The 26,622-nt window shown below is 38.5% G+C and overlaps 2 protein-coding genes across 6 annotated transcripts; both read right to left on the bottom strand.

Annotated features, from left to right (window-relative positions):
- Positions 1-155: 155 nt before the first annotated feature.
- Positions 156-25,755, bottom strand: LOC116925808 (myophilin). Its single transcript, XM_032932583.2, has 6 exons — positions 25,750-25,755; positions 10,221-10,224; positions 2,924-3,062; positions 1,248-1,384; positions 948-1,152; positions 156-802 (listed from the first exon to the last, which is right to left on the bottom strand). The coding sequence occupies exons 3-6, from the start codon at positions 2,975-2,977 to the stop codon at positions 632-634; spliced, it is 567 nt and encodes a 188-aa protein (XP_032788474.1). The 5' UTR covers positions 2,978-3,062; positions 10,221-10,224; positions 25,750-25,755; the 3' UTR covers positions 156-631.
- LOC116925730 (pyroglutamylated RF-amide peptide receptor) lies at positions 6,220-25,348 on the bottom strand. Of its 5 annotated transcripts, none has more exons than XM_045171397.1 (14): positions 25,082-25,348; positions 20,418-20,526; positions 20,097-20,312; positions 18,870-19,134; positions 18,259-18,374; positions 16,879-17,000; positions 16,451-16,574; positions 14,931-15,127; positions 14,718-14,846; positions 13,116-13,302; positions 12,853-12,989; positions 12,571-12,729; positions 12,338-12,427; positions 6,220-7,238 (listed from the first exon to the last, which is right to left on the bottom strand). In XM_045171397.1, exons 4-14 carry the CDS (start codon positions 19,087-19,089, stop codon positions 7,172-7,174), a joined length of 1,548 nt encoding a protein of 515 aa, XP_045027332.1. In that variant the 5' UTR covers positions 19,090-19,134; positions 20,097-20,312; positions 20,418-20,526; positions 25,082-25,348; the 3' UTR covers positions 6,220-7,171. The 5 variants fall into 5 exon arrangements, with proteins under 5 accessions (XP_045027332.1, XP_045027343.1, XP_045027339.1 ...); XM_045171408.1 differs by having other exon boundaries at positions 12,338-12,424; XM_045171412.1 differs by lacking the exon at positions 6,220-7,238 and adding an exon at positions 11,511-11,661.
- Positions 25,756-26,622: the final 867 nt, after the last annotated feature.

The following is a 26,622-nucleotide window of genomic DNA, read 5'->3' as shown; positions in this document are numbered from 1 at the left end:
AATTCATCAAGTTCCATAACCAACAACTGATTCAATCCAATCATCCATTCATTTCAACTAGCTATAGCATATGCAGTCTAAGCGAAACAACGATGAGCGTACCATGCTTATGACCGGGTATGGAAGGTTCAGTCATAAATATAATCAAAAATAAATACAGGGAAGCTCTGTATAATTTCGGGTACAATCATTGCCACAATATATTATTGGGGAAGGAGACGTGTTAAAGAACATTTTCCTTGGAATGCTGTTGGAATGTCCAGCGACAACGTCATAACAACAATACATTCGTGCTTTTCGTTTACTTTCATCTTAAAAAATTAAAAAATTAAAAAATAATAAAACAATTTTGGCGTCAAAACAGAGGCTAATAGCGAATAGGGTGTGCGCAATTTTACGGAATTTCAACTGATTTAGTTTCATCCGATATAAATGTTTTTTTTTGGTTTTTTTTCGTTTTTGTTTTTTTGTTTTTTTATTATTATTTTTTTATTTTTATTTATTAATTTTCTTGTTTTTGTTTGGACAGTGATGCTGGATTTCGTTGGCTATTCTTTTCCCCGTTGTTGATATCAGCAGGCACCATGGCTTTCTTCATCTATTGCGGTCAGGGAAATAGCAACACGGATTCTTACATGTGTCGGGTATTGCCGAAATTAAGTCCACTCTGGTTGGCTCCCTTGTTGGATCCGTACTGGAGGGAGATGACAGTGTCTCCGGCTCTCAACTGCTCCTCAGAGAACTGGCGTTCATTCTTTTCAGCTTCCTTGGGTCCAATGGAAGGCTGGCCATACTTGGATGCCTGCGTGACAAATGGCAAAAGATATAGCATTGCATTATTGAAGAAAAGCTTCGTTTAACGCTTGACACTCTTCCTTCCCCTGACAATAAACATTTTTCGTTTCTATATAAGTATACGTTATGTATTATAGGTGTAATAACAGTACCTTACGACCGAGAGCCTGGAGGCAGATGACGACAGAGTTGAGATTTTGCCTCTCCCACAGGTCGACGGTTTGGAAGAGCTCCTGCGATGGCACGCCGAATGTCTTGGCCGCTTCCAAGAACGAGTTAATGTTTTCCATACACTTGAAGGCCATTTTGCTCTCTTGAACGCGCTTGATGATGCCCGGCTGCATAACATTGGCCAATCTGTTTATTATTTTTTTGATTTAGAAAAAAAAAAAAGAAAAGAAATGTGAATGGAAAGTGATAAGTGAAAGTCCATTACGGGTTTAATTATTTACTTGCAGAGGAGAGTTCCATCACGCAAGTGTTGGTAAATGTTATCGGGATCTCCGGAGGTGTTGTCAGGTTCACCGGTCAGCTCACGGATCCATTCGAGTACTTCCTGAGCGTGCTCCTCGCTGTATTTGCTATTGATCTATGGATAACAACAACAAAAAAAACCCGTTGAAATGAGACAAGGTTGTTTGCTATAAAGAACTTTGACACTTCGAAATTGACAGTTTTTTCCTTTAACCTACGATAAAAACCCATCAATGTCGGGAACGGACGTTTTGAATCCTTTGTACTTTTGGAACTTTGATATAACATTACATAGATAAAGTCAAGTCGTCTTCAGAAACTAAAAACCCCACGTTCCTGGTACGCCTTAGTGACTTAAATATTCTAATCCTATAAAACTAGAGCGAATCTCACGTTCGTTCCGTTACACGCAAACACACATGTTTACAAATGGAATATCATAAGCTGTTGTAGAATACACTAGAAGAACGACATTTATCACCATCTCTCTTGCTGCATAAATCTAGAATTTCGTAAGAGTTTTTTTTTTTTTGGTTTGGCTACCAATGAAAAATAAAAGTGTGAGAGTAGACGGGGGGAATTAGGTTGCATTTCAATACTCGGCGCCATGCTTTATACGTAACCCATTTGCATTTACCGAAAAAGGCGTCGTGACCGTTATCGGCATGACCAAATACGAATGACGACGAGAAATTCTTAGACTTTTCTTTGCTTCGTTTATTATTTTCTCTAGTCCAGACTTCAATTTCAGCACGTTTTTTTGTGTGCTTAATGCGGCCATTCCCGAATGTTATTAAAATAACGCCATCATTGTTTTTAAAACACAGTTTTCTTCACGTACTGCGTTTGCCGCTAGGTTAATATACATAATTACGTTGTCTCTTCTTTTCTTTTTTTTTTCGAAATTTTTTATTTTATTTTACTGATTACTGTGCTAGTTTTCTTTTAAGTCACGACTAGTAGAAATTCGCCAAGCCACTCAGAATTCGTTTCCTTACAATAACAACAAAAAAATGGATAATCAAGGCGAACATGTTCCGTTGTGTGGGGCAGAGTATATTATGCAAGAAGAAAATCCCGTGTTTGATGTCGTATAGCCGACCAATAAAACATGATATCTTTTTGTGCAACATCCGGCTGCAATGTGGTAGATCGACACACACCGACCATAAATTTTTTGTTTGCGAAGAAAGTTTCATTCTTTCGAATACACGTTGAAAGAAATACGACCTACATTGTACCCATCCCACCCTCGAGTTCCCGTGGTCGTTGACACGTAGCACGTTTTTGATTGGTGATATTGCAGCATACGTTATCCAAAGCTTTGAAAGCACGACACTGACGTTATGTATCCAAGTTTAAGCAGCAAAGTACTGGCTTATCGTTACATACCCCAAAAAAAAAAAGCTTAACGTCATCAAATCACAAGTACATTATAAGTAGAGCAAACGTACCGCCTGCCCAGTTTATGGTATTAAGCCTACAGCAAATAGTTCCAGCTGTGCAAAGTACGTTTTCTAATCTGCGACTGTTTCCCCACAAACTCAACCGCTTTAAACCGACAATTGTCTTCATTTTGCGTTTTTTTTTTTTTTTTTCAAAAATAAGTTTCAAAAAAAAAAATAATAATAATAATGAATGAATTGGTTTTTACCTTGGCCTGGGCTTCGGCAGCGAAACCGGATTTAGTGGCTCGGATGTTGGACATGTTGACAAAATATATGCAGGGATTGGTCGCGAAAAAAAGGTTGGGCAACAACGAACGGAGAAATGTACAGTTCGATCGGGAGCGGCTGACGGCGAACGACTGAGGTCTCGACACGTAGTGCACCCTCCTTTTAGTATGCAACTTTGGTTTCGTCGAGGCGATCGAGGGAAAAGGGGGAGGTAACATTTTCGTTGTCGTAATATCTGGCAACAACGATTCGAATTTTTTCTTTTATTCTAGCATTCCAAACAAATTGAATAAAAAAAAAAAATGAAATTTCCGTAGTTGCTGCTTGTCTCGGTTGCCTGTGTATCCGGTGTCGAACCGCACAGCTGATTGCAGATGATATCATCAAGAAGAATGTCGCCAAGTGAGTTGCTAATGACATCACCCTATTGTAATCCTCAATGCCTGTCGGCAATATCCTTTTGCAAGAGTATACGGCCTTTAATTTTTTTTTTTTCATTTCTTATATTCAACAGCTTAGTCAGCGTCATATTTAGTCCTCCCGCGCGTCTCAATATTTCAACCGCAACCTACCCTGTAAGGGATGTGCAGTCATAATCGTTACGGCAGCCGCAGTTGCTTAGCGTTTGGTCTTGGACAGCCATTTGTCTTCTCTCTATACTTTAACCCCAATCTTTTTTTCTTTTTCGGTGGGGGGATTTTTAAACAAGACGCTTTGTGTGAACTGAGACGTGATTGAATAACGTAAAACGATCAGCCGTTTTACCTGATTTGGAAAAACGACATGACAGATCCACTTGCTAACCCGCTGCGCCGGTATGAAACGTTACCCCCTAACAAGGCAAAATGCAAAAAAAAACAAAAAAAAAAACATATTAGTTTCTTTTAAGCAACACCCACATATACAAAAACAGTTGCGCATCAGCGTGTGTATATTTTAGACATGCCTGTATGTCGATAATGTCGTATGACCCATAGCTCGTATTGATTTGGGTTCTTGTATTCCCTTATTTCTCGAAATTGTTTATCCCCCCTTCTTCTTTGTTTTTTGTTTTCTCTTCCTTTTTTTAGGGCGTGTCCTGTGCTGGATGCTGTGCTGATGAGATAATCGATAACATGCCAGCAGACCACTAAGAAAAAGAGGGGAGATCTAAGAGAGAGAGAGAGAGCGAAACAAGCAAATGGTCATTCCGGTTGAACAAGTTTGCCAGACACTCCAAACTGAACATTTTCAAACAAATGTTTCGGTGATTTCTCCAATGAGTCACCAGTTCATTTTCTTATTTTTATTTTATTTTTTTATTTTTCTTCTACCACGTTTTTTTTGTGTGGAGAACAATTCACCTTTGGACTAGTTACTCTCGTCCTTTAAGGACGCCTGTACGTGGCCAAAAAAATAAATAATAAATAATGAATAAGGACTTGTACAGCATGAAGAAAAATGGGTGCGAGGACATAAGAGCGCGTTCATATAATAGGCACAAGAAATATGTAAAAAAAAAAAAAAAGGCCACACGATCGGGTCGAGGGAAAGACGGGCGACGTTGTTGGCTTTATGGCTTGCGTCAGATGCAGCACACGCATCCTCGAGTCCAGATTGTGGCCATATATGGTCAAGGAATATCCCCCCCAATCGGCCCTTTCTCCTATACACTTGCACGCAGAATCCCGCTCCGCTGTTGCCTTCGTTCACCAATGATCTTGACGCTCTCTTATGGCTCGAAATGGAACCTCGTCCTATTTAACCCGTCTCTGCTTTCCATCTTTCTCGGCTGCCCCTTTTTTTTTTTTCCACGGCATTCTCTCCCTTCTTTCTCATTGGCGTTTATCCGCTGTTTGCTATATTCACGACAGCGTTGCCACCACCATGTTGCCGGCGTGACTCGACCGTTTGGATCTCCAATATACCTTTAAAGAAACGTCTTTCTCTCGCACACATTTCCAAAAGAGATTTTGGAAAAATGGGATTTCGTCTAAGGTGCAACCCTGTATCATTTTTCTTCCCTTTTTGTAATCATCCGCGTTCATCCAGCAGCAGATGACGTGGAATTACAGCAGACCCGCCAGTGCAATCATTCCAAGAATCTATCAGCGCTTGTTCGGGAATTAGTCATCAGTTTACCACCTTTGATTTTTGGAGCTATAGATGATTATCAAACACACACACACAAGGTGACGTTATATCATCCATTCATTTCGCCAAAAAATCTAATAAAAAAATGGAAAGAGGAAAACATCTGCCCATTTTCAGTCGATGTCTGATTGTACAGCAAAAGAAGGAGAAGCTTTGCACGCCAAAAGTGTTAACCAACAGATATAGAGGAAGTATAAAAAGAGAGAGACATCACATAAAGAAAAACTTTCACTTCGTGCATTATATAAGAAAGTTAAAACAGCAATTGTTTTTTTTTTTTAAATTTTCTTTTGAAAAGTTAGCTGTTTGTTGTGCGCATACAGGCAAAAGGTTCAAGTTTATCTAAGCGGATGGGAGACGAAAGCAGAAGATGTTTGATCATTTATATAAGAGTATATATACGGGATTCCTCATCCAGCTGGATGGGGATATTGTATAGAAGAGACGGAGGGGGTGAAACAGCAAGCGATGCATATGGAGATACATGCTGATGTACAACTACGAGCAAGAGAAGATCGCGTCGCACGGCTTGTCCCATTCCTTGGCGTGCAGCTGAAAAAGCGGAGCCGCAGCTGGACGAACAAGGCCAGCCCAGGTGTCGTGGTTGGTTGTTTATGCAAGCCAGCTATATAGCTGTACAGGTATAAACTGTATGTGTAGTTCCTTATATGGCCGTATAGTCGTGCATCTACTATACAATATATGTATGTTGCTGGTTGTGCGTGAAGCTTTTGCGCCCTTGGGCGGTGCCATGATCGTTGAATGTTTCGGGAGGGGGGGGGGAGGGGGAATAAATATATACACGCGACTCTCTCCCCCTTCTTTCTGTTCTTTTCTTGCCCGAATAAGTTCCTCCACGTTCGGTGCTAGTCATCGTCTCGACTTTTGTCAAACATTTTTCTTTCCTCTTTCTCTTATCTTCTCCTCTATCCATTTTGTTGTTGTTGTTCTTTTCTGTTTAGGCTCTAAGAAGCCAAAATCTAAGGCTTATTCAAGCCTTTTACGCTGTTGCTACCTCTTTGTTACAGACACGTAAACAGGTAAAAATAACGATTGGCAATTCTGTTTGGTTAATTCCCGTTGGTGTGGAATGCAGCCTACATCACACTCCACTTTCCACTGATTTTCTTTTTGAATGCACAACGGTCCATTTTCATTTATTATTCGACTATTCGTATATCACATATAGAGAGAGTGTGGAAAACACTTGGAGACGGCCTGTCAAAAGTCAATCGTCGGTAGAGGCATTTACGAATGAAATGGATCGTTTCTTCATTTTTTAAATGTGTAGGCTTGTACGCAGCATGGAAGACCAAAAAAAAAAAAAAATAATTAAAAAGAAACCCTTGCCATCAAACGCTGGACAAGTGATGAAAGCGAATAATCAAGAAACAGGAATGTACAAACACTGCCATAGGCGCTAAAGCTGAAATATTATATATAGTGGGTGTGAGCAACGACATTGAATAAACGAGTACAAACATGGGGATATACGTTAGGGCATATTGTAATATGCAAAACTGCTGATGTTTGTAGTGACCATCAGCAATGTCGGTTTCTTGACGCACAGGTGACGAATTAGCCCGTCGACAAGAAACAAGTGGACATGAGTGATTACACATTTTCGCCACTTGGAGAATGTTAGTAAGACATCATCATACAACACTCGCACACATGCAGTTCGATGCTCAATTTTGGAATGTGTTTCATTTACATGGAATTCAAGAAAAGCATCAATTCCTATCGTTGAGCAGGAACAAAAAAAACAATGCTCAAAGCCAATATGTTACACGTTTGTTTTACAATCAAATCTACCGTACTTTTTTTGTCGAAAGTATTTTTTCGGAAAGAGAAATTTGATTCGAGGTGACACACATGAGGTGAACATAAAAGGAGAGAAGTGGATTCAACAGCTGTCATTTGAAACACGTTTCTAGCCGTCGGTGATTTCGAAATTTCAATCAAAAACCAAATTTCACAGTTGCAATGAATATCGACCAAGACGATCGTTCATCGGATATACACAAAATGGAATCGGAGAGTTGCCAGTCAGACGACCTTTCTCCTATTACAATCTCGAAGATGGTACAAGCTCATATGGCAGATGCGGCTTCTATCGATGAATGACTCACGCCGCCCACTGTACTGCTCCGCACGTACCTGCAGCATTAGAGACATTATACAAGATAAATTGGACGTCGAGTTATACAGTTGTACCCAATCTGCATGCCCTGGATTTTTCCCCGCTATAGTTTTTATATTGCCCAATTGAAACAAGTCGGTTGGGTAGGAAATAAAGAAGACCACATATATATATGGCTCGTCCAGCATTAAAGAGGCCATTGTATAACGATTCAGATTTAGTGTATAGTCATTATAAGTCATCTATAGCCTGCAATTATGCCTAATTGTATAGTATATGCATTGAAAAAGATCTGCGGGTTCAAAATGAAAAGACGCGCGTCTCTGAATTAGAAAGCAAAGAATTTGGATTCAACTTGAATGTTGTGCGTATCGCTTAATGGTTTCCGATTTAGGGTTTAGCCCCGACAATCATCAATTTGGCAGAATTAAGTGAAGAAAAAAAACGAGTATTCTGATTTGGTCGACAAACATTCCCGATGCTGCTCGACCAGTGCAACTTGTTTGGTTTCTATAATATTCTTCAATCTTCTGTATTCATTCGAAATTTTAGGAGAGAAAACTTCATCTGACATGAGCTCCCCCAACCATCTTTCTTTTGTTCTCAATTGTCTAACAATTTTTGCAGAAAAGCCTAACCAGAAAATTGACTGAGAACTGGGTGATTCATGACTCAAACATTGCGGTTACGAAGGGCACATTAAGAACGGCTGTGCATGTACAATAGCAACGTGATTTACTATATTCATACTGCTATGCGATCATATTTTTTAAAAATAACACACCAAGGATAGATGAGTAAAAGAAAGAAATCAATGACGGTGACAAGGACGCAGCACTTGTGTAGTAAAAAATAAAATGGCTGGAAGCAAAATCGGGTAATCATACGAATCGACTTGACACACGGCCTTCCATAAAAGACGTTAACATGTGAGTAAATGCCTGTTCTTCCTCACCAGTGTACGAGCGCAGCCTTGACACAGATTCTTTGTTCTTGTGCTGCTGCTGTGTGTTTTCAACGAAACAAGACGAGGATTAAAGAGAAAAGATTCTCGTATATGTTTATTTTATATATTTCTGGGCGAAGCCAATGCCTTAACCTAGCGGGGTTGACGATGTTTTCTGTTAACGATCGCACAAGTTTTTCAACTAAAACATTGTGCACCGCGTAAAGCGAATTGAACGAGAAACAAAAATGTTTCGCTGATTATAATTGGTCGTATAACTAAGGAGAATAACAGCAGTAACCTGATTGCAGCTGTTTCTATACCGTACCGACCAGTTCTATTCAGCCTCATTGGATTGAGGGAAAGAGAAATTCCCATCAGACGGTACGACATAAATATATAGTTAAAAGACGATGGTTAAAAATCAAGGGAGAGCAGAGGACCAGGACAGTCACGCAAACGGTCTGCTCCATAAATTTATCATCGATGACCGTATACGTGTCTATATATGAATCTGATTTGAATCATAGTAATCAAGGGGGTGAGAACATGCTTCACTCTTCCGTCTGAGTTCTGAGAAAATTGGTAGTCACGTAGGCATAATGCGGTTATTTGAATGTGTTTTTTTATCTTTTCTTTTTCTTCATTTCCATACCACCGAACTGGCACGGCGCGTTAATTCAATTTCGTTTCAACCGATCAGCCTTATAATAAATCATTCTTAGCTGCTTTTTTTGTAAATCACGCAATATGCGCCACTGGACAGACATTTCAGCCTTGACGCTATACAACTGATGCAATCAGACATTTGTTTTCGTGCATCAGGTTTGTTTTGTTTGTTTTGTTTGTTTTTTTTCCAAGAAAAGTTGTAGACGACAACCCGAGCCAAGAACCGGACTGATTCCAATTTTGGGTTTCTACTTATGTTTTTTTACTTGGTTCGCTATGCGTGCGCTGCTAGATTTGTATACCTGTGAATAGCGGTTTCACAAGTTTCCATTTTCAGAACGAATTTCTACTTACCACCTATAGAGGAGAAACAAAGTGACAATAAAATCACAGAGAAAAATTGAAGAAAAATGTGGTAATCTGTTTTTAATTACTAGCAGGAGTCTGATCAATAATCCACATGTCAGGCCTTCTTCACTTTGACCCTCCTTTCTTGGTCTTTGTAACCTGACGCTTCCCAAAACGGTAATTATTACGTGCTGGACGCGCCCCCCCCACTAACCGATTTCCGACATTCCTTTCAAATCGTTTAGGCACGGTATCATTGTTATTGCTTTTGTTCATCTTTTCTTTTCCATCTTCACAAAACGCGGCTCGTCAGAGACCGCGTGACTTCGTGAAGGTTCTTCTTTTATTTTCTCATCATTCACTTTTTTTCTTCTTCTTCTATAGCGAACAAGGACGTGAAATCATGATAAGAATAAGACTATTTGTTAAATTACTCGGTTGCTATTTGCTTTTTTTCAAGTCTGCAATGTGAAGGTGCTGACGCATCGAGGTAGAATTTCAAATTGAGCGAAGGATACGAGTCCAAAAACAATGCGTGATGTGTATATAGAGAAAACAAAGTTTCCTTCTGTCGTCTAGTTTGATACTTTTTAAGGGAATTCGTTTCCATTTTTAGAATTAAAAAAAATACACCCCACAAAAATTCGTGTCAACCGTTTCTCTCGGCTTCTTATACCGCCGTGTTTATGTATGGCTTGTTCTTGGGGATAGTTCTTCTTTCGCCATTTAAAAGCAAAAAACCTTGACCCGACTGGCATTTCTAGCAACCTTTTAACCATCTTCACGACCGCAATAATACCTCGTGAATAGTTTGAATAAGACTGACTGACAACAACTCTTATAACTTCGTATACCCGATCCTTTTTTTGTTAACAATCTTGGGGATGGCGTAGGAGGTATATGAGTCATGGCCAACGTCGTCTACCATTTGGGAACAAGTTACTGTATTTAAAAAAATCTGAGTGTCAATCAATCAGCCGTTATGTTCAGTTGAATCATCGAAAAAAAAAGATGGATTTATCGTATTTCTAATTACAAGACTGATATATGGAGATGGATATATAGTAGAAGGTACTGTATATAGATATGGATAAATCGAAAAAATGAAATCAAACGTAAATTTATGTTAAAGTCTTATTAGCAATCACGTCCAGTCTATTTCAGCTGGTCAGACACGCATGGTCCAGTCTGCCAACACCTGTACAAAATCGTATAACTATATACCTCCCACCTGTGTCTGCTATAGATATCGTCGGTGCTATTGTCATATCAAGAGCAAAATATGGTCGCCCTATAAGCATCCAGTCCGTTTATTAGTTCCTTTCACCTTCATAAAAAACAAAGAAGTCTAAAGAAGGAAGAGGACAAAAAGAAAAGGGAACCTAACTATAAAAATATTCAATCGCTGGCTATAGTTAACGTCTCTTTACCATATACTCTTTTTATTTCCATTTTTTTTTCTTACTCGGCACGATCCTTAATTTTTGTATGAAAAATCATGCATACATGACTGATGAATTTGAAACAATCGTGAGTATTTACATACTCACGATTCCTTCCTTGTAGGGATCGTGAATCGGCGTGATAATAGTTATACCGCTGTCGCTAGATGGCCATAGCTTGCAGGCCCCCATAATCAAAAATCGAACGGTTAAAAACGAAAACGTATATCATATAGTAAAAACTCCTAACGTGCTGCTATAGAAAAGCCAGGATTGCTGGGATGATGTTACATTCTTTCACCCCAAATTTTCTACAATGTCAGTTTCAATGCCTTGAAATCTCGGCTTCCCCGTAACCATTAAATGTTTAAGCGTAGGACTGCATTACACTACTGCGAACAGTTCATAAAAGATTGAGTCCAAAATTTGAAAGTGCTATAGAATAAGCACAAAATAAGGGTATACAATCACATTAGGTTTTAATAGTGTCGGAGTGGCTGTCATGCCTACGCCAGTGGGATGTGAATGCGTCAATTATAGCGGATGATTTAGAAAAGGAAATAACGTCATGTGACTGCAACGTGAGCTGCTGCTTTAAAACAACGTGAATTCAGACTATAAAATCACTGGACCCCACACGAAAAAAATCTTTTATCGGTGAAAAACAAAGTTCATTCGTGGAGTTTGACGGTCGTCTATAAAGCACGTTGCCAAGTCGGGATTATAATTTCCCAAATAATTTATGTTGTAGATGTCATTCACGACATTACTGTCGTGTATAGCCTACCTCATCATACAGACAACGCGCTATAAACTGCTGGGTATACTCGGACTACATCATTCAATTCAATTCACTTTCTAATGATGCTATATACCCACGCGGATAAAGGAAGATCAAGCGGTTGTTCATTTGTTTTGCACGGTAGTCTGCCGTAGTTTCGGGCAGAAATAGTCACGAAAACCTAATACTATTCAATTACCTGAAAGTGCAGGAGAGCCTAACGAGCCTCTAACAGATCAGAGTGGTGCATCAGCCTACACACAACAAGGGAAGCTGTCATAGAATAATCGATACATCAACAGGATCATTTTAAATTTTCAACGAATTTAATCATTTCCAAGAATAATTTAAGCCTTGCTTTATAGTTACTGATGTTCATCACATAATGGAACGTATATATAGATAACGATGCCTGACGTATTTAAATGTAATAAAGCATTATAAACCATAAAGCTTTGCATATTTAGTCTACGTCAAGTGGAATGTAATTACCTTGTCTATCTCTAAATGTACAGATATTGTAACACAGCGCAGGATTTAATGGGTAAAGAATATTTCTCATTTAAATTCCAGAGAGACAAGCGAAAGAAGCTTTAGGCTGCTGATGGAAACGAATAGCCCTATATACCACAAGCTCACATGACCGTATCCATGTAGTATAGTTCTAAAATATTCATTAGATTATAGAGCTAGGCTATTTGTAATCAACAGACGTCGGAGACGTTGTGTAAAGTATTTAATATTGCACTGGGTGGCTATATGTAGAAAAAGAAGGCCAACATCTCTATAATCAGGCTTCAAAGAAAGAGAATTAATTAGGCCACTACTAGATATAGACCTATAATGATTCCTTTTTCTTCAATAGAAATAAACGAACAAACCTCTAATATAGAGGCTGCATAATTCAAATATTCTTATACAACAACTTACCCTGTATCCTGAAGACGAATTTGGGTAGTTAGACGAGAGTTGTGAGACGCGTGCGAAAACTTGTACACCGAACGCTGTCTGACGTTCCTGCTGGTTAATTTGTATTGAAGAGAAATGAGTCAATACGTTAGAGGAAATGCTATCGAAATGGTATTCTCACGCATTGTTAGTCAATCTTAGTTGCTACTCAAAATTTCTGGGGAGGGCTCATTATCTTTGACAAATGGCAGCACCTTTGATTACGATGACAGCAACTAGCGCACAAGCAAAAGTAAGGGATGCAACTTTGAGAGCGAAGTCGTAACGCGGCTCTGAATCCACGACGAAAGTTTTTCGACATGAACCCGTAGACGAATGGGTTGCAGCAACTATTGATGTACGACAGCAAATGGCTATTGCGCGTCCGCATTTCGTGTCACCAATATAAGTGAAGACGCACGTGGGAACGAATCAAAACAAGACAAATAAAAATGAAAAGAAAATTTGATTTGAAAAGAAACGAGAGCAATATTTACAAAGCCATTTTCATGTGTTTCATGGGTCCGGTTCTCGTGTTTGGCAGGAAAGCAAAACTGGTCAACACGTTATCGATCAGGTACGGAGACCAACAGACCGCAAACAAGATGACAACTGCCACCAGCATTTTGACAACCTAATTTCAGAATGAATTATATCAAACTTCACTTTTAAATAATGACGGGTTTTGTTGTATCTATTTTCATTGGATATTTGTGATTGGCGGCTGTCGTGTTATACAAGGGAATATATACGAACGCACTTGACGGGCCGTCTTGTGATCGGCTTGTGCGCGTTGCGAAGCCGGTGGCAAGCGGTTAGCGCTGCTACTGTGACGTTTATTTTTCCTAATCATACTGCCTTTGACGGAATTGGCCTTGCCCGTTGATGCCTCTCTTTGACTGCCAGCGGTAGTTAGCCGGCCAATTGGGATTCTCTCGGGGACGGCCCTGTGTTTTTTCAAATAAAACAAAAAGGTATTATATAGCACGTCAATCATATATACTACACATCAAAACGAAGTTGAAACATCGTTGTCTTTTATTATTTTTTCGGTTGTTCGTGCCAACGCCCCAAAAAGAACAGGAAAGCCGCATGTTGTTGTTTTTTTCAAGTTCAAATGACGTTGCGAAAGTTCAGCGAGTCTATTGATTTTTGTGTGTGCACATGTTGGAATATTGAGCTATACGCCTCGGTCTATATACACAATCGATATATGGTACAGAGTATAGGTAAAGAAAACCCAAATTTCAAAGTTTGCAGCACTTTAACGAGTGTCACTTGGGCGGCCTTTGCCGTGTATACAGCACGAATACCTTGAGTGACAGGGATGTAAAAAAGAAAAAAAAAGCTTAACCTTTAAAAGGTGGGTTTTTGTTACATGTACTGAAACATCATTTTCTTCCGAGAGTGAGTTTCTAACAAACTTTGGAGACATAAAATATAGGAGGCTTAAATGCGTGCCTGTTTTTCCTTTGTTAATTGCTGATCTAAAATTCATGAGGCTGAAATTGACAATTTATCCCAGCGAAGATGCAATACAGGGAAAAAATAAAGGTCGAATCAACTGCATAATTTTAAAAATCCGGTAATATCAGGATATATAGAATAAATGAGGCGAATTAATGGATTTATAGATTATTCGAACATTTCCCATCAAAACAAATAGAGAGAGAAAGATGACGTTAGATCTTTGTGATTTTTGGCCGCACTTCAGTTGGGATCGTCTCAGAGGAAAGTTAGACAAATATTACACCACTCAGACTTGCCAAGGAAACGCTTATCTTTTTGGAGTTGAACGAGTTTGATACCCTTGACGGAAATTCACATCGGCCTTTCCAGACAAAAGCTTTTTCAGCCTCCTATTTTTATATATACACCGAGCTTTGCACTACGCCCTCTTTTAATGGAGTGAACGCCGAATTACGTATATCTACATAACGTATAGATGCTATATTATATGCGACATGGATTCTTCTTTTCGACTGATCTATTGGAAGCAGCTTTGATTCTATTTCGCTACTGTTATCATTATTGGACGGTTACGGGTACAACTTTCTTTGTATATAAGACAAATCTTCCAATAATGGTAGAGCATTGCATTCGGCATGTGAATAGGCTTACGTCCCTCGTAATCCAGAAGTTGCACTTGTAATAAAACGTCCATTGAATGGGACACAAATCGTTGGGCCAAAATAAACCCAGTAGCACTAAATATAATAAATGCATGAGGATCTATCAGAAAAGGCCAGATGCGTTTTAATTATTCAGCTATCATTTAATGTCAATCTGACTTTAAATATATGGATACATTTTTAAGGAGAAAAAAAAAAAAAAAATCAAAGAGCTGTTTAGTTCCACTCACCCATTTAACTTTTGATTTGTTTCCGGGCCGACAACATCAGGCAAATCCAATGGAATATCGTTGCCAGTGGCAGCTGATGAACTTGCAACAACTTCTGCAACTGCGGGAACTACTTCGGTATTCGTATCACTTGATGACATTCACAATTCCCGGATAATACGAATTGCAGGTTATAACAGTTGAAAACAATAATAACAAAAAAAGGAGATTTACTTGGTCATAGAAGAGCGAAGGTACGTGACACGCCAGACTTCGCGACCAATGGCACCGTAAGTAACAGCCATGATAGACAATGGCAAAACAAGGACAAGAACAAGCATGTACAGCTCGTAAATTTGCCAGCTGATTGGGCTGTCCCAATCACGAACGCACCAAAAAGCCGGTTTGCGAACCCCTACTGGCAAATGTACCTGTCATTAAGAATTATAGTTGAATTAGTTGCTTATATTTACAACCTCTATTTGTACCGTCAATTCGATTGCTATATATACACGCATCGATGAATTTATCTTGAAGTAAAAAGAAAAAAAATTGAAAGAGATTCTCGGGATTTCGGTGAATATAAGTGAGACCGTTGATGGAACTTTTGCACGAGCAATGGCTATAGAAATGTCAAACTTGAACCTGACACGTGACGGACAAGTTTTGCGGATCAAATATTCGCCCGAGTTGCGATTCAGCAAGTGCGTGAAATCTTTTTCAACAAAATTCTCGCATTTGCTGTCGTGGAACAAGGGCTCCACTGACGACTGTGCAAGTGTTCCAAAAAGTTTAGGACTAAAACTTTCAAAATGAATGTCTATTCGGGGCCGTAAGATTTTATATACGAATGAGCTGTTGCCGTCTCTTAAATTTTACTTATGATTGTCCTCAGGCCTCTGAATGTTATCGACCATCTTTATGCAAACGGTTAAGTTTAAAGAGTCGAACGATATAACCGTTAATTATGCGTCCGTTTCAATACGACCGCTTGCTTTATATTTATGGGAATCCTTAAAACATACTTTCTAATTGATTGGGCAATTCTATTAGAATTTTTAAAACTATTTTTTATCTATCATAGGGCTTTGTTTGAATCAGCTATTTCGAGCTTTCTTGTTTTTGTCTCCATAAGTTGTCATGGAGCTACCCGCTGAAAAGGGTTAGGCAACCAATCATTTACATCAGGCATCACGATCTCATTTGATGTAGGAATAAAAGAAAATAGCGGCTGGGCAAATTGTACACGTGGCACAATGATTCCACACCCATCGGGTCAGGTAAACATATATACTGCACACGTATTAAATAACCAACCATATACGGGCTACCATATCAAACATGTGATACCAAATATCATTGAGTAACGCGTGTCATCATTAATATCGTCTCTGCGGATGCTGCACACGTTCGTTGTGTTATGCTTCTCAATTGATGCTGCAGATAAAAAGACACGATCTTTTCCGTTCGTTACAGTATAATAAGTCTGGCAATCGATAGCACGTTCCAAGTACATAACCAACAAAAGAAATGCCCAGTGGCGTTTACATGCCCTTTTAAAGCATTTTGATAGTCTTCGCTAACTTTTTCTATTTATTTGATAACAAAGTAAACCCCTGGAATGATGATGCATAAGAGACGTTGTTAAAGGAACGGACGCCAATCAATCATTGATATGCCTTATGCGCTTCAATGAATCAATGAAAAACTTATGGTAGATGTTTAAACTATAGAAAGATAAAATATGTTTTTACTTGAATCCACAGGGTTGGCGTGGCGAGCACGAAGCTAGTAATCCACGTAGCTGTGATGACTTTACGTGCTTGACTCAGGGTGCAGAGATATTGCGCACGCATTGGATGTACGATGGCGTAATACCTATTCATTAGAATATTCGCCGCCATTATTATTCGAAAATTGCAAAGACTATAGCATTTGCAGAACACAAATAATACGTTGGAATCCACGCTGAATTTCAAACAATAACGCTAATTAACTGGCATGCTCGATTGATATGGTCTATAGACTAATTAGGTTGTACATAAATTGCACACGCACAACGAATCAAGAACACACCCAAGGTTGTGGTTGATAGACTACACCTCCGTTATATACAAGAGACAAAGGTCAGTTACAAACATGGATATTTTTGAAATTTTGCTTCAGAAAATAAAGGTCTCACCGTTCAATGCTCATGGCTGTTAACGTCAAGACGGAGCAGATGGCCGATACGTTTTGCATGTAGTGAACAAACTTGCAGAGGAACACGCCAAACGTCCACGCGAAAGAGAAAAGTTTGGCAACCTGGAAGCAGAATTTTTTAAAAAGTCGGTTGTGATGTTGAGATAAAGGCCTTGATATTTATATAAACAGGATCGCTATAGCATAGCTATACTTAAGAGCATTATTGGATATGTAGCTAATATTCGAATTTATCTTTAACAATACTAATTTTGTAATCCGTAATTATTAGGGCTCGTGAATTTTTTCTCAGAGATTTGTTTTTTTACGACTTTTCATTGGCAGTTGACTTTGGTTAAGTGCTGATAATGCCACGTCTAATAAAATTTGCAACGAGTGCTCAGCACTTTATACGCTTTTAGTGGAATTTCTTAGTTTTTTTTAACATCAATTCGTAGCCGATAGTGTGCGACAGATTTGCCATCAGTTCCACTAAAATTTTCAAGAGCTACTGTATATACAGAAACAGCTGTGTAGCGATCTATTCTTATCCGGAATAGAAGAAACTGTCAAGTCATGTTTAGATAAAGGGATACAGTAGTCTATAGTAACTTGCTCTCAACCGTGAAACATTTGGATGGACACGCGCTATTATTACAATTATAGGACGCAATCTACTAATGACAGTGCGGTTCCTATCGTTCAATCGGTTCGAGTTCTGGACAGCATCCACCGCTCTGATTGATTATGTGTATGTAAACAAAATAGGACAAAGGGAACTAACGTGAATGGACAAGCTATAGGACACGAAATTCAATCACGCGTCTGTATAGTAGTCTATACCATCACGCACGACAAGAGTTTATACCTTGTAGCCAAACGTTGGTATAGACTATACTTTTCCTTTTTAAATGTACAATCCCACTACAGATGACATCCAATTAAATTTTCTTTTCGATGAGAACACATTACTTTAGACTATAACTTCAGGTGCAATGTTGTGCAATGCTAAGCCAATACGGCAGTAGGCAAGGTCCGCAATATTGACGTCACTGAGATACAGGATGTTCTCTTGAGGGGAAAGTAACAAGAAATCGTCCACGATTTGAGCTTTTAAATTAATTGATCCAATCCAACCGAGGTGAGTTTCTCTGAAATCAAGACAATTAGCACGATCCCCTCTCCCCTTTCTATATTCGAGCTTAACGTGTATGATGTCGTGAACTATATCTAAACGGGAAAGAATAAGATGTATAAGCGGCGATGTGTGTTGCTATATGAGATTATAGTGGAACTCTGAATACGTTTAAATCTATGGTGGGTGCAATTTTTTTCCTTATAAAACAACGCTTAAATTGTATAAATGGTGTTGTAGTCTTACATTAACTGGGACACAGACGATAACAAGTAGAAGATCAGCTGAAGCTAAACTGGCCAAAAAGATGTTAGTTATGGTTTTGAGTCTCCGATATCGAGCTGTGGTGAATATAATCAAGCCTGTGAATAGAAAACATTCAATACAGTGTAAAATTATTTGCTAACTGCTATATGAATGTCTCTTTAAAAAACTATACGCCATCGTCTTTGATGATTTCTTCAAAAGTCAATGGAACTGATTGGCACAACAGTTGAAAGGGAAGTTTTGCATATTCAGCCACAATTATTTTTAAATTTTAAGCATTGCTGAATTAACTACTTAGAAATTTGGGATTGGCAAGTATGAACGTTAGGTTTGGCTTCAAAGTACAACTTGCAATCACGATCAGTAATTAATAACGTTGCTGCGTCCTCCTATATAGGCCTAATAATTATGATTGCACTATGTATATAGGTCCTCGGATTTAAGATTTTTTTTTTTATATTCAAACTCAACCAAACAAACAAAGAAAGTAAGTACTATATTCTATATTTGATAGGTATTCCAGCAAATGCAGTCAGTCATTCATTTAATCCTGAAACTTTACGTATTATAGGTCATAAAGAAAATGTTACCGTTGCCCGAGATGCCCAGCAAAAGGACGAACGAATAGACGACGACGGCTGGAATCAGCTCTGCCCAGTCGTAATTGTCGAATGAAGAATCGATGTCATAATCGTAATCGTCCTCTGCTATGGTGTTGCCTTCGTCGTTCACGCTGGAGTTTCCGAACAACAAGAAAATCGGATCGTGCCCAGTCAGTCGTTTATCGCCATTGACGGCGCTCATCGTCATAACCGGGAAACTTCAAATATGGTGGCTATTGTTGTCTTGCCCTTCCTATATAAATCCAAAACGAAGAAAAAAAAATTTATATCTCAACGTCCAACATTTTAAATTGTTTCCGAGAAGATGTGAAAAAATGTTGCGCAAAAAAGAAAACTACATCGCATTTAAAATAAACATTTTTTGAATTTTTTTTGTACTGGAGTCGTATATTTCTCTTTTTCGTTGTTCTTCCAAGAACAAAGTGATGGAAATTTTTTTCTCTTTATTGTACACGAAAAAAAAAAAAAAAATGGCAACGGATATCGTCGGAGCAATTTGAATAGAAAGACTTTTATGCCAGTTAAATTTCTCTGCCAAACCTTTCGACTATGTTGGTAATTTGGATCAAAGGTTTCTTTTGAATCTAAATTTTTCACGAATCATCAAAGAAAGTTCACTCTGAATAGGGAAAAGACTATATACTCTATAAGCACTCTAGAACTAGAATACTCATTGAAAAAAATGTTTACAGGTAGCCTAAAGTAATTTCTGCTTCATCGAAGTGCAATCACTTTCTTTGACCTGAAAAGGACCAATTCGGGTTTCACAAATAAAACAATTCACTTAATGGGTGTTTGACAACAGAATGAATAGAGGCTGAATTCCCTTACTTAATCAGAAACTTAAGCGATTTGAATAAAAATCTGGTTTCCATGCAGATCCACACGTTAAAAGCCAGATACTTTTATAGTCTACGTATATACTGTATGTAAATCAGGAACTCTGAATTAGAAACCAGACCAATCAGAGGCGCCCTTAAAGGAACTCGCGAGTATTTAACACGCTTTACTGCTCAAATAAATTTATGTCCCACTGCGTCTTTTAAAGTCTCAGGGGCTGTCCAAACTAAACAAATGTTTGTTAGTTCAATAATTTTTTGAACAGGGTGGAGGTGGGACGTACGAGTTCACACAATTGTTTTTAAATATGGTAAATATACAATAAAATGTAGATACAAATCCGGGAGGACTTACGTCTTTTGTTTTCACAGTTTATAGTTGTTCGATTGTTTAAGAAGAGCTTCTTCGTACACCAATAGAGAACAGGTATAGGAGCTGAACGTCCGCGTCAGAGCACAGTCGTAGAGCGACTAAGCAAGTTTGGTTCAACACTGGCCCATAGATCCTTTTTGGTCTTCGCGCAGCGTCGAGTTAACATGGCAATTTATTGGCCTCGACATTATTTTTTAACTATAAATATTTAGAAAAAGCGAAAAACATTTACTTTTTATGATTTGCTTTGGAGGATTGTCATTTAGAAGAATGCCCTATTAAAGTTTAAACCTGAAATCTCACTTTCGTTATTGCGATTTCTATAATGGCAAACATCATTTCTCGTTGGACGCTGATCACACTGGCCATCGAAGTAAATATATTGGTGAATGCTCCAGAAATGAAGACGCCACTAGGACAGAAATAACCACGGAGACAAGAAGTATAGCGCATCTTATAGATAAACAATTACAAGTTTCTATCTTATATGTTATAAATGTTTATGATTTGATGGATCGTGAGTGCTGCTATTGGCAACTGCTTGATTATATATACGTCTAAAAAAGACCAATTCACTAAATCGAAATAGTCTGCCTGCGTAGGTTGAAGGAGTAATAACCGGTCAGCTAAGACAGGGACAAACCGAAGATATGGCACGTCAATTTTGGGTTAAAAGAATGCCAACATTCGCGGAATTCCGCACACTTATAGGCCACAATATATGACAATCCCTCGCTTAATTACTTGGAGATGCCTTTACGAATTCGATTTTCATTTACACCCACCCATCATACCGTATCATATTTCATAAAATTAACATTTGCAGAGTAACAAAGCATTCATACTCACGTAATTCAAGCTGAATATGAGGTTTTTAAAATTCCTACTCATCAATGTTGGGACACACAAATTAGTATGTCGCTATACACCCACGTATATGCGCTTATTCTTAAGTGAATAGTAGCCCACTTGTATAGTCCTTATACAATCGAGTTCAAAGTGCATAGGAACAAGAAATTGTTGGTTATGACGGGATTCGTGCATAAGAGAATCAATATGACTCGCTCCGATGTTGGCCATAGTGCATTTCCAGGTAACAGTAAAATATTAAATATTTCTACATGCATAACATTGAATAACGCCTTATTATTGTTTGTCGTATATAGGATAACACCGCTGCCTATCTCGTATGAGGAAAATTTCCCTTGATCTTCTTTTAGAATTTACTGGCAATTTCCTTCAAAGACCTACGGCAGAAATCCGTTAAAGATATCTACGCAAAAGCACAATAAAACAAAACAAAGCAAACAAAACGATGTATACTTGCTTCAAGGGACATTTGGTCTTCAACTGATTCAAGAAATAATGTCGCTTTCTTTTGGCTCTGTTGATGTTGTAATAGTAATGAAAAAAAGTGATGACTATGGCGAGCATTCTTCTATATACGGCATTTATTATGTTGATGCCACCAAACAGTGGAAGATGGCGGACAGATGATTGCAATCGTCCTCGGCACTGACGGATAGTTTCGCACGACTTGCAACTCTATCCAAGACAACTACGAAAATGTGCACTGCTTGCAGTACCATATCAACAATATCATTTTCCTTTTAATTTGTATATATGGTTGAAGAGGAAAGTTTTCGTAAAAACTGATTTCTGTAGCTATAAGCCATAAAAATAAGTTTTTCAGCTAAAGCACCTTGGAGAATAGCGATAGAATTCTGAACACCATCAAATATTTGCATACAAGGAAATCAAAAACGTTACCAGCTTAAAACGAGGAAAGAAATAAAAAAAAAATAAAACTCGGATTGAGCTAAACGAATATTGCATTGAACTTTTAGTAATACACGGGCTGCTGGTTAACCCAACAGTTATGTTTAGTAATACACGGGCTGTTAACCCAACAGTTATGGCAATCGAGACATAGCGGAAGGAACTCCTGATTAACCGGGTGTAGCCTTGGTGATATTTCTCACTCATGACGATCTTCTTACACTTGACGGGTGAATGGATAAATTTTGCTGGGCAGGGAGGTGTACTGATTGCGTTGAAAAAAAACTTTTTGCTCTACCTCCAACAAACCTGTCGCCCAGCGAAAGAAAGTAGTGCGCACAGCGTTATACACGCTCGGTTTTGTATCTTCTGCTTACGTTTAGCATTCAATTAATATCCTATTTGTTAGCTGAATTAAACTACTGTATGCAGCAGCGGATATAAATTGTCACATCACGTGAATGCACTAGCATCCAGAATTCTTGAATTGCCGTGTCGCTTAAAATATAATGCAAAAGAGAAAAGAAAACAAAAAAAAAAGGTTGCGTGGACAACTTCTAATGACATGCTAGTATCCTCCAGACCTGCCTTCGATGGGGTTCATATTGCTGTACTATATGATCCCCATCATGACATCAGCTGATAGCTCTTACCTCTCTATTTAGTCTTGGTTGGATTTACTGGATTTTCTGGCCAATACCATACCAACACTAGACGTTTCGAGTGGTAATTGCTTACAGACTCTTGGACTAGCAATCCCATCATTGGGAGGGTGCCATACCCAGTCATTAGAAGTGCCGCTACTAAGAGGTGTCGCATACAACTCTTATTTACCGTGAATTGGGTTCCCGAAACACCGTTGGTAACGCAGTGGTGCAATTTCCATATAAAATCTTATTTCAAATCAATTTGGGAAATCGATTACCTAAAGTCTTATATGAACGGGACGTCTTATATACGGGAAATTTAATAGTGGATATGATCGATTATTAGTCTACCAAAAAAAATTATGTGAAAACTGAAAAAAACATCAAAAATGATTTGGACGTGTACTAGTCAGCCCACGATGGCATAGCCCACACCTGGCATACCACTACATTAAAAAAAGGACTTGATGGTCGTGTTTCTTACGGCAATCCAAATCACCTTACCGTTTAATTGCGCGTTTAAGACTTTAGCAGATATGCGGTGTGCGAAAAATGTGCACAACACAATGCACTTCTTTCTGCCGCTGAATGGCGAGTATGTTATTAACGTAAGGTTATCTTAAGGTTCCAATCGGCACGTGTCCATGCCTGGTAGAATATGCCTACCCATCAATCGGCTGTCATTAAGGATAACAAATATTATGGAGGTCATGCCCGGATCCATCAAGGGTCTCTTCCGGCATACTTTGCCTTCCCATAAACACTCTACAACCTGTACTCAGCTACATCAAAGACTAAATGAAACACTCGTTTAACAACGACTTTGTAGGGTATGCTTGATGAGTCATGCCTCACTATAAAGGCAAAGTTAGCTAAATTTACAACGCTGGCACCACCACACCCAATAAACAAAACTAGACGTATGACACTTACGCAACAACTTGACATGTTACAGACGCCGCTATCACGATCTAGTAGCACCCCGTTCGATACACCGTAAAGATCAAAACCCACTAACTTGGTTGAAGAATTGGTAGGATCGTGCGTAAGTTCTCCGCTTAACCAAGAGATAACGCGTATAGCACTCTCCCGGTGCAAAGGGCAGACATCTAATCATCGACAATGGACCAATCCAATACCCGCAATTCTTTTTTCTACATTGTAATGCTATACAGTGTAATAGGCATAGTAGAGGAGAGTGGGGGCAATTGAGACACAGGGCAATTGAAACAAAAATTGTTTCTCTCGCCGTATAAGAGGAATTTTCTTGAAAAAATTAGGGTTAATAGAATAAGGGGGTTTACAAATTTAGAAAAATTTACGAGTTTTTGTATTCAAAACTTTTAAAGATATCTCGAAAAAACTGTTTTTTGTTCTCCGTCTGTTAAATTTGCGTTTTCAATTTTTTTGTTTTAACCCCTAAAACGCTACGCTTTAGTAATAAAATTAGTTTCAGATGATTTGCAATTCATTTTTCTACAATTTAATGTCATTTAATTTTTCCCTGCATTCTTAAATAATTTTAAATAATTAAATGTAACGATGACCCTATTGCAGGGCAATTGAAACACTTTGTTTATATTCCCTGTCTGCGAGTGGTTGCATTTTTTTTGCAAGTATTTGACGTAATTCATTTAAACAAATGTAAATCATCATGTTAACACAACTATAATACTTGTATTCGCTGTTTGGGATTTATTAAAAAAAACATGTTGCTTAATGGTTTTTTTTAAATTTAATTATTTAAATATTTTAAACTAAATTACGATCTACTTTAAGCATATTTTAAAAATCTGTAAATTGCATTGTACCTAATGGTAAAATTTGATCACACTAGCAGTTGTGGCTGCTGAGATATCGTGATTTTCATTTTATGTGGGTATGAAGAAGCTTCCTTATGGGAAAACCCACGTTGCAATTGCGTCGACACACCGTTTCAATTGCCCTGCTACCATGGCAATTGAAACACTCGAAGTGACCTCAGTTTTTTACAATTTACTTCTATTAAAATTAATCTTTTCTCATAAAAAAAAATATCATTTAGTAGCTGAGATAATAGGCTACAATTCTATATAATTTTTATATTAAATTATTCAGTTTTTTTTTCAAGAAATACAAAAAACCAAAAAGTGTATCAATTGCCCCCACTCTCCCCTATAGACCTTTTTAAGATTGCTCGGTGTAAGCACAGCGAAAAGTCGTGCGGCTAGTCGACTAGTGCGCACCATGGCGGGGGATAGCCGTAACTAGCTGCAGACTTGGCTTGATTCTTCGAATCACCTTGTTGTTCGGCTCTATGTTACTGTAGTCTGGCACTCTGTGTTGTATGTCAAACCTATTGCGTTGATTTCTCGAAAAGTTAGGAAATGGTTAATGCCAAGTGTCTTATATGTTTTTGTACTCAACAATCTAAATTAGGAAAAGGACGGAAGTTCTACAAAATACCAGAGTACACTAAATGTGATAGGTTTTCTGATGGTGACAAAGTTCTCATTGAAAAAAGAAGAAGACTTTGGATGCAACTTGTAGAAAAAAACTTACATGGAAGAAGTTGCAACTATTTTGTGTTTTTGACATTGAATTGAGACGACTGAAACTTGAAAACGGACATTTTTATCTTTTAATACACTAGCAGACTACAGTAACATAGAGCCGAACAACAAGGTGATTCGAAGAATCAAGCCAAGTCTGCAGCTAGTTACGGCTATCCCCCGCCATGGTGCGCACTAGTCGACTAGCCGCACGACTTTTCGCTGTGCTTACACCGAGCAATCTTAAAAAGGTCTATATACGAACTGCATTTAATATTGAAATCGATATAGGGTCGTCCTTTAAAACCCCCGGATAACCGGTAGGCTTAGCGTGCAGTCGGCCTAGAAGGCTTTCTACCACAAACAAGGACGTAACCGTAAAGGCTTTCAAATCCATTCTCTTTGTAGCATATAAGGCACTATATCGACATTGTTTTCTTGTTCTATGTTGTTAAGTGGTCGGGCAACAATAGCAATAAGAACTATTTGTTCTCTTCCCTTTTTGTAAAAGTTGACTGCCATCAGCGCTAGTGTTTGTTGCCTCCTAATCAATACAGCTCTCACTCTATTGGATGGCGTTATGGCTTTGCCTTAACCGTGTGAATGATGAGTTTACGTGGTGCGAAAATAAGCCAAATAGAGTGGACGATGGGTAGAAGAGCCAAAGGTATAGCCTACGCACATGTCTGTAATAGCTTATTACTTTGGTTCTGATCGAAAGACGTCAGCTGCGGATTCTTCCTTCCAGGATAAGATATATTTATATGGCCGGTAGCTTTATTTATGTTGCTAGTGACTTGTCTCTTCGGTAATCTGTGTTAGTTCCCATCGGGGATTTTCCAAGAAAACTAAGAGAAATGGCGAAGCTTCCAAGTCAGAACGAAAGCTATAGTTCATTTTTAAAAATGATTTAAAAATATCTGAAAACTGAGTAAAATCACATCAGGCAATTCCATTTGGTCGATTACAAAAGAAGTTCAGACATCACGATTGCTGCTCAGGGTACGCTCTTTCATTGTCCTAAGGTTTTGCGTCTTGAGGGTTACATCTGCTGTCCAATTCTAAATATTGACTCTGGACGGAAATAGTCGCTGTCACAGCCAGCAACTGGTTGACGATGTGTAGTTCTTACATGTACAGAACTATCTATATAAGAGGGTCTCAAATCGAATTAGAAAACGTCAACTTGTTGTGTTTCGTTTTGTTTATTCTTCCACTTCAGAGGGTATCGTTCATCCCCCCCTTTTTTTTTAGTTTCCTTTTCTTTACTTAGATCGGTAAATGCTTGGAAATATCGATCTCTTTTCGACAGAGGGATACGAAGGAGGACGTTCTATACTTATCTTTTTCTTCAATGCTGGCTGAAAGCAATATCACTTAGAAGTAGCTCTTCCAAGAAAACCAATTGACGCCTTATTAAATCCTTCACTGGCGACATAAAGTGAAATAAAAGGAGCACTTTTTCATCTGATTAGCGAATAACTGATAATCTCTTCGTCCTACGAACGTCATCAGGCAAAGCAAAAATCCATGGTTTGCTACGTAGATTCT

The sequence above is a fragment of the Daphnia magna genome, linkage group LG1, assembly GCF_020631705.1.
Source record: "Daphnia magna isolate NIES linkage group LG1, ASM2063170v1.1, whole genome shotgun sequence".
Classification (NCBI taxonomy): Eukaryota; Metazoa; Arthropoda; class Branchiopoda; order Diplostraca; family Daphniidae; genus Daphnia; species Daphnia magna.
The sequence above is the reverse complement of the archived record's forward strand: the minus strand, read 5'-3'. Positions and strand labels throughout refer to the sequence as shown.

Coding starts and splice junctions, on each gene's coding strand:
- LOC116925808 (XM_032932583.2), bottom strand. CDS start 2,977: ATGTCCAACATCCGAGCCACTAAATCCGGTTTCGCTGCCGAAGCCCAG. Junction 1,385..2,923: donor CTGCCGAAGCCCAGGCCAAG/GTAAAAACCAAT, acceptor TGTTATCCATAG/ATCAATAGCAAATACAGCGA. Junction 803..947: donor TCCAGGCTCTCGGTCGTAAG/GTACTGTTATTA, acceptor TTTGTCACGCAG/GCATCCAAGTATGGCCAGCC.
- LOC116925730 (XM_045171397.1), bottom strand. CDS start 19,089: ATGACGATGAGCGCCGTCAATGGCGATAAACGACTGACTGGGCACGAT. Junction 13,303..14,717: donor ACAAATCAAAAGTTAAATGG/GTGAGTGGAACT, acceptor GAAAAAACACAG/GGCCGTCCCCGAGAGAATCC. Junction 12,990..13,115: donor ATCACAAGACGGCCCGTCAA/GTGCGTTCGTAT, acceptor TTCTGAAATTAG/GTTGTCAAAATGCTGGTGGC.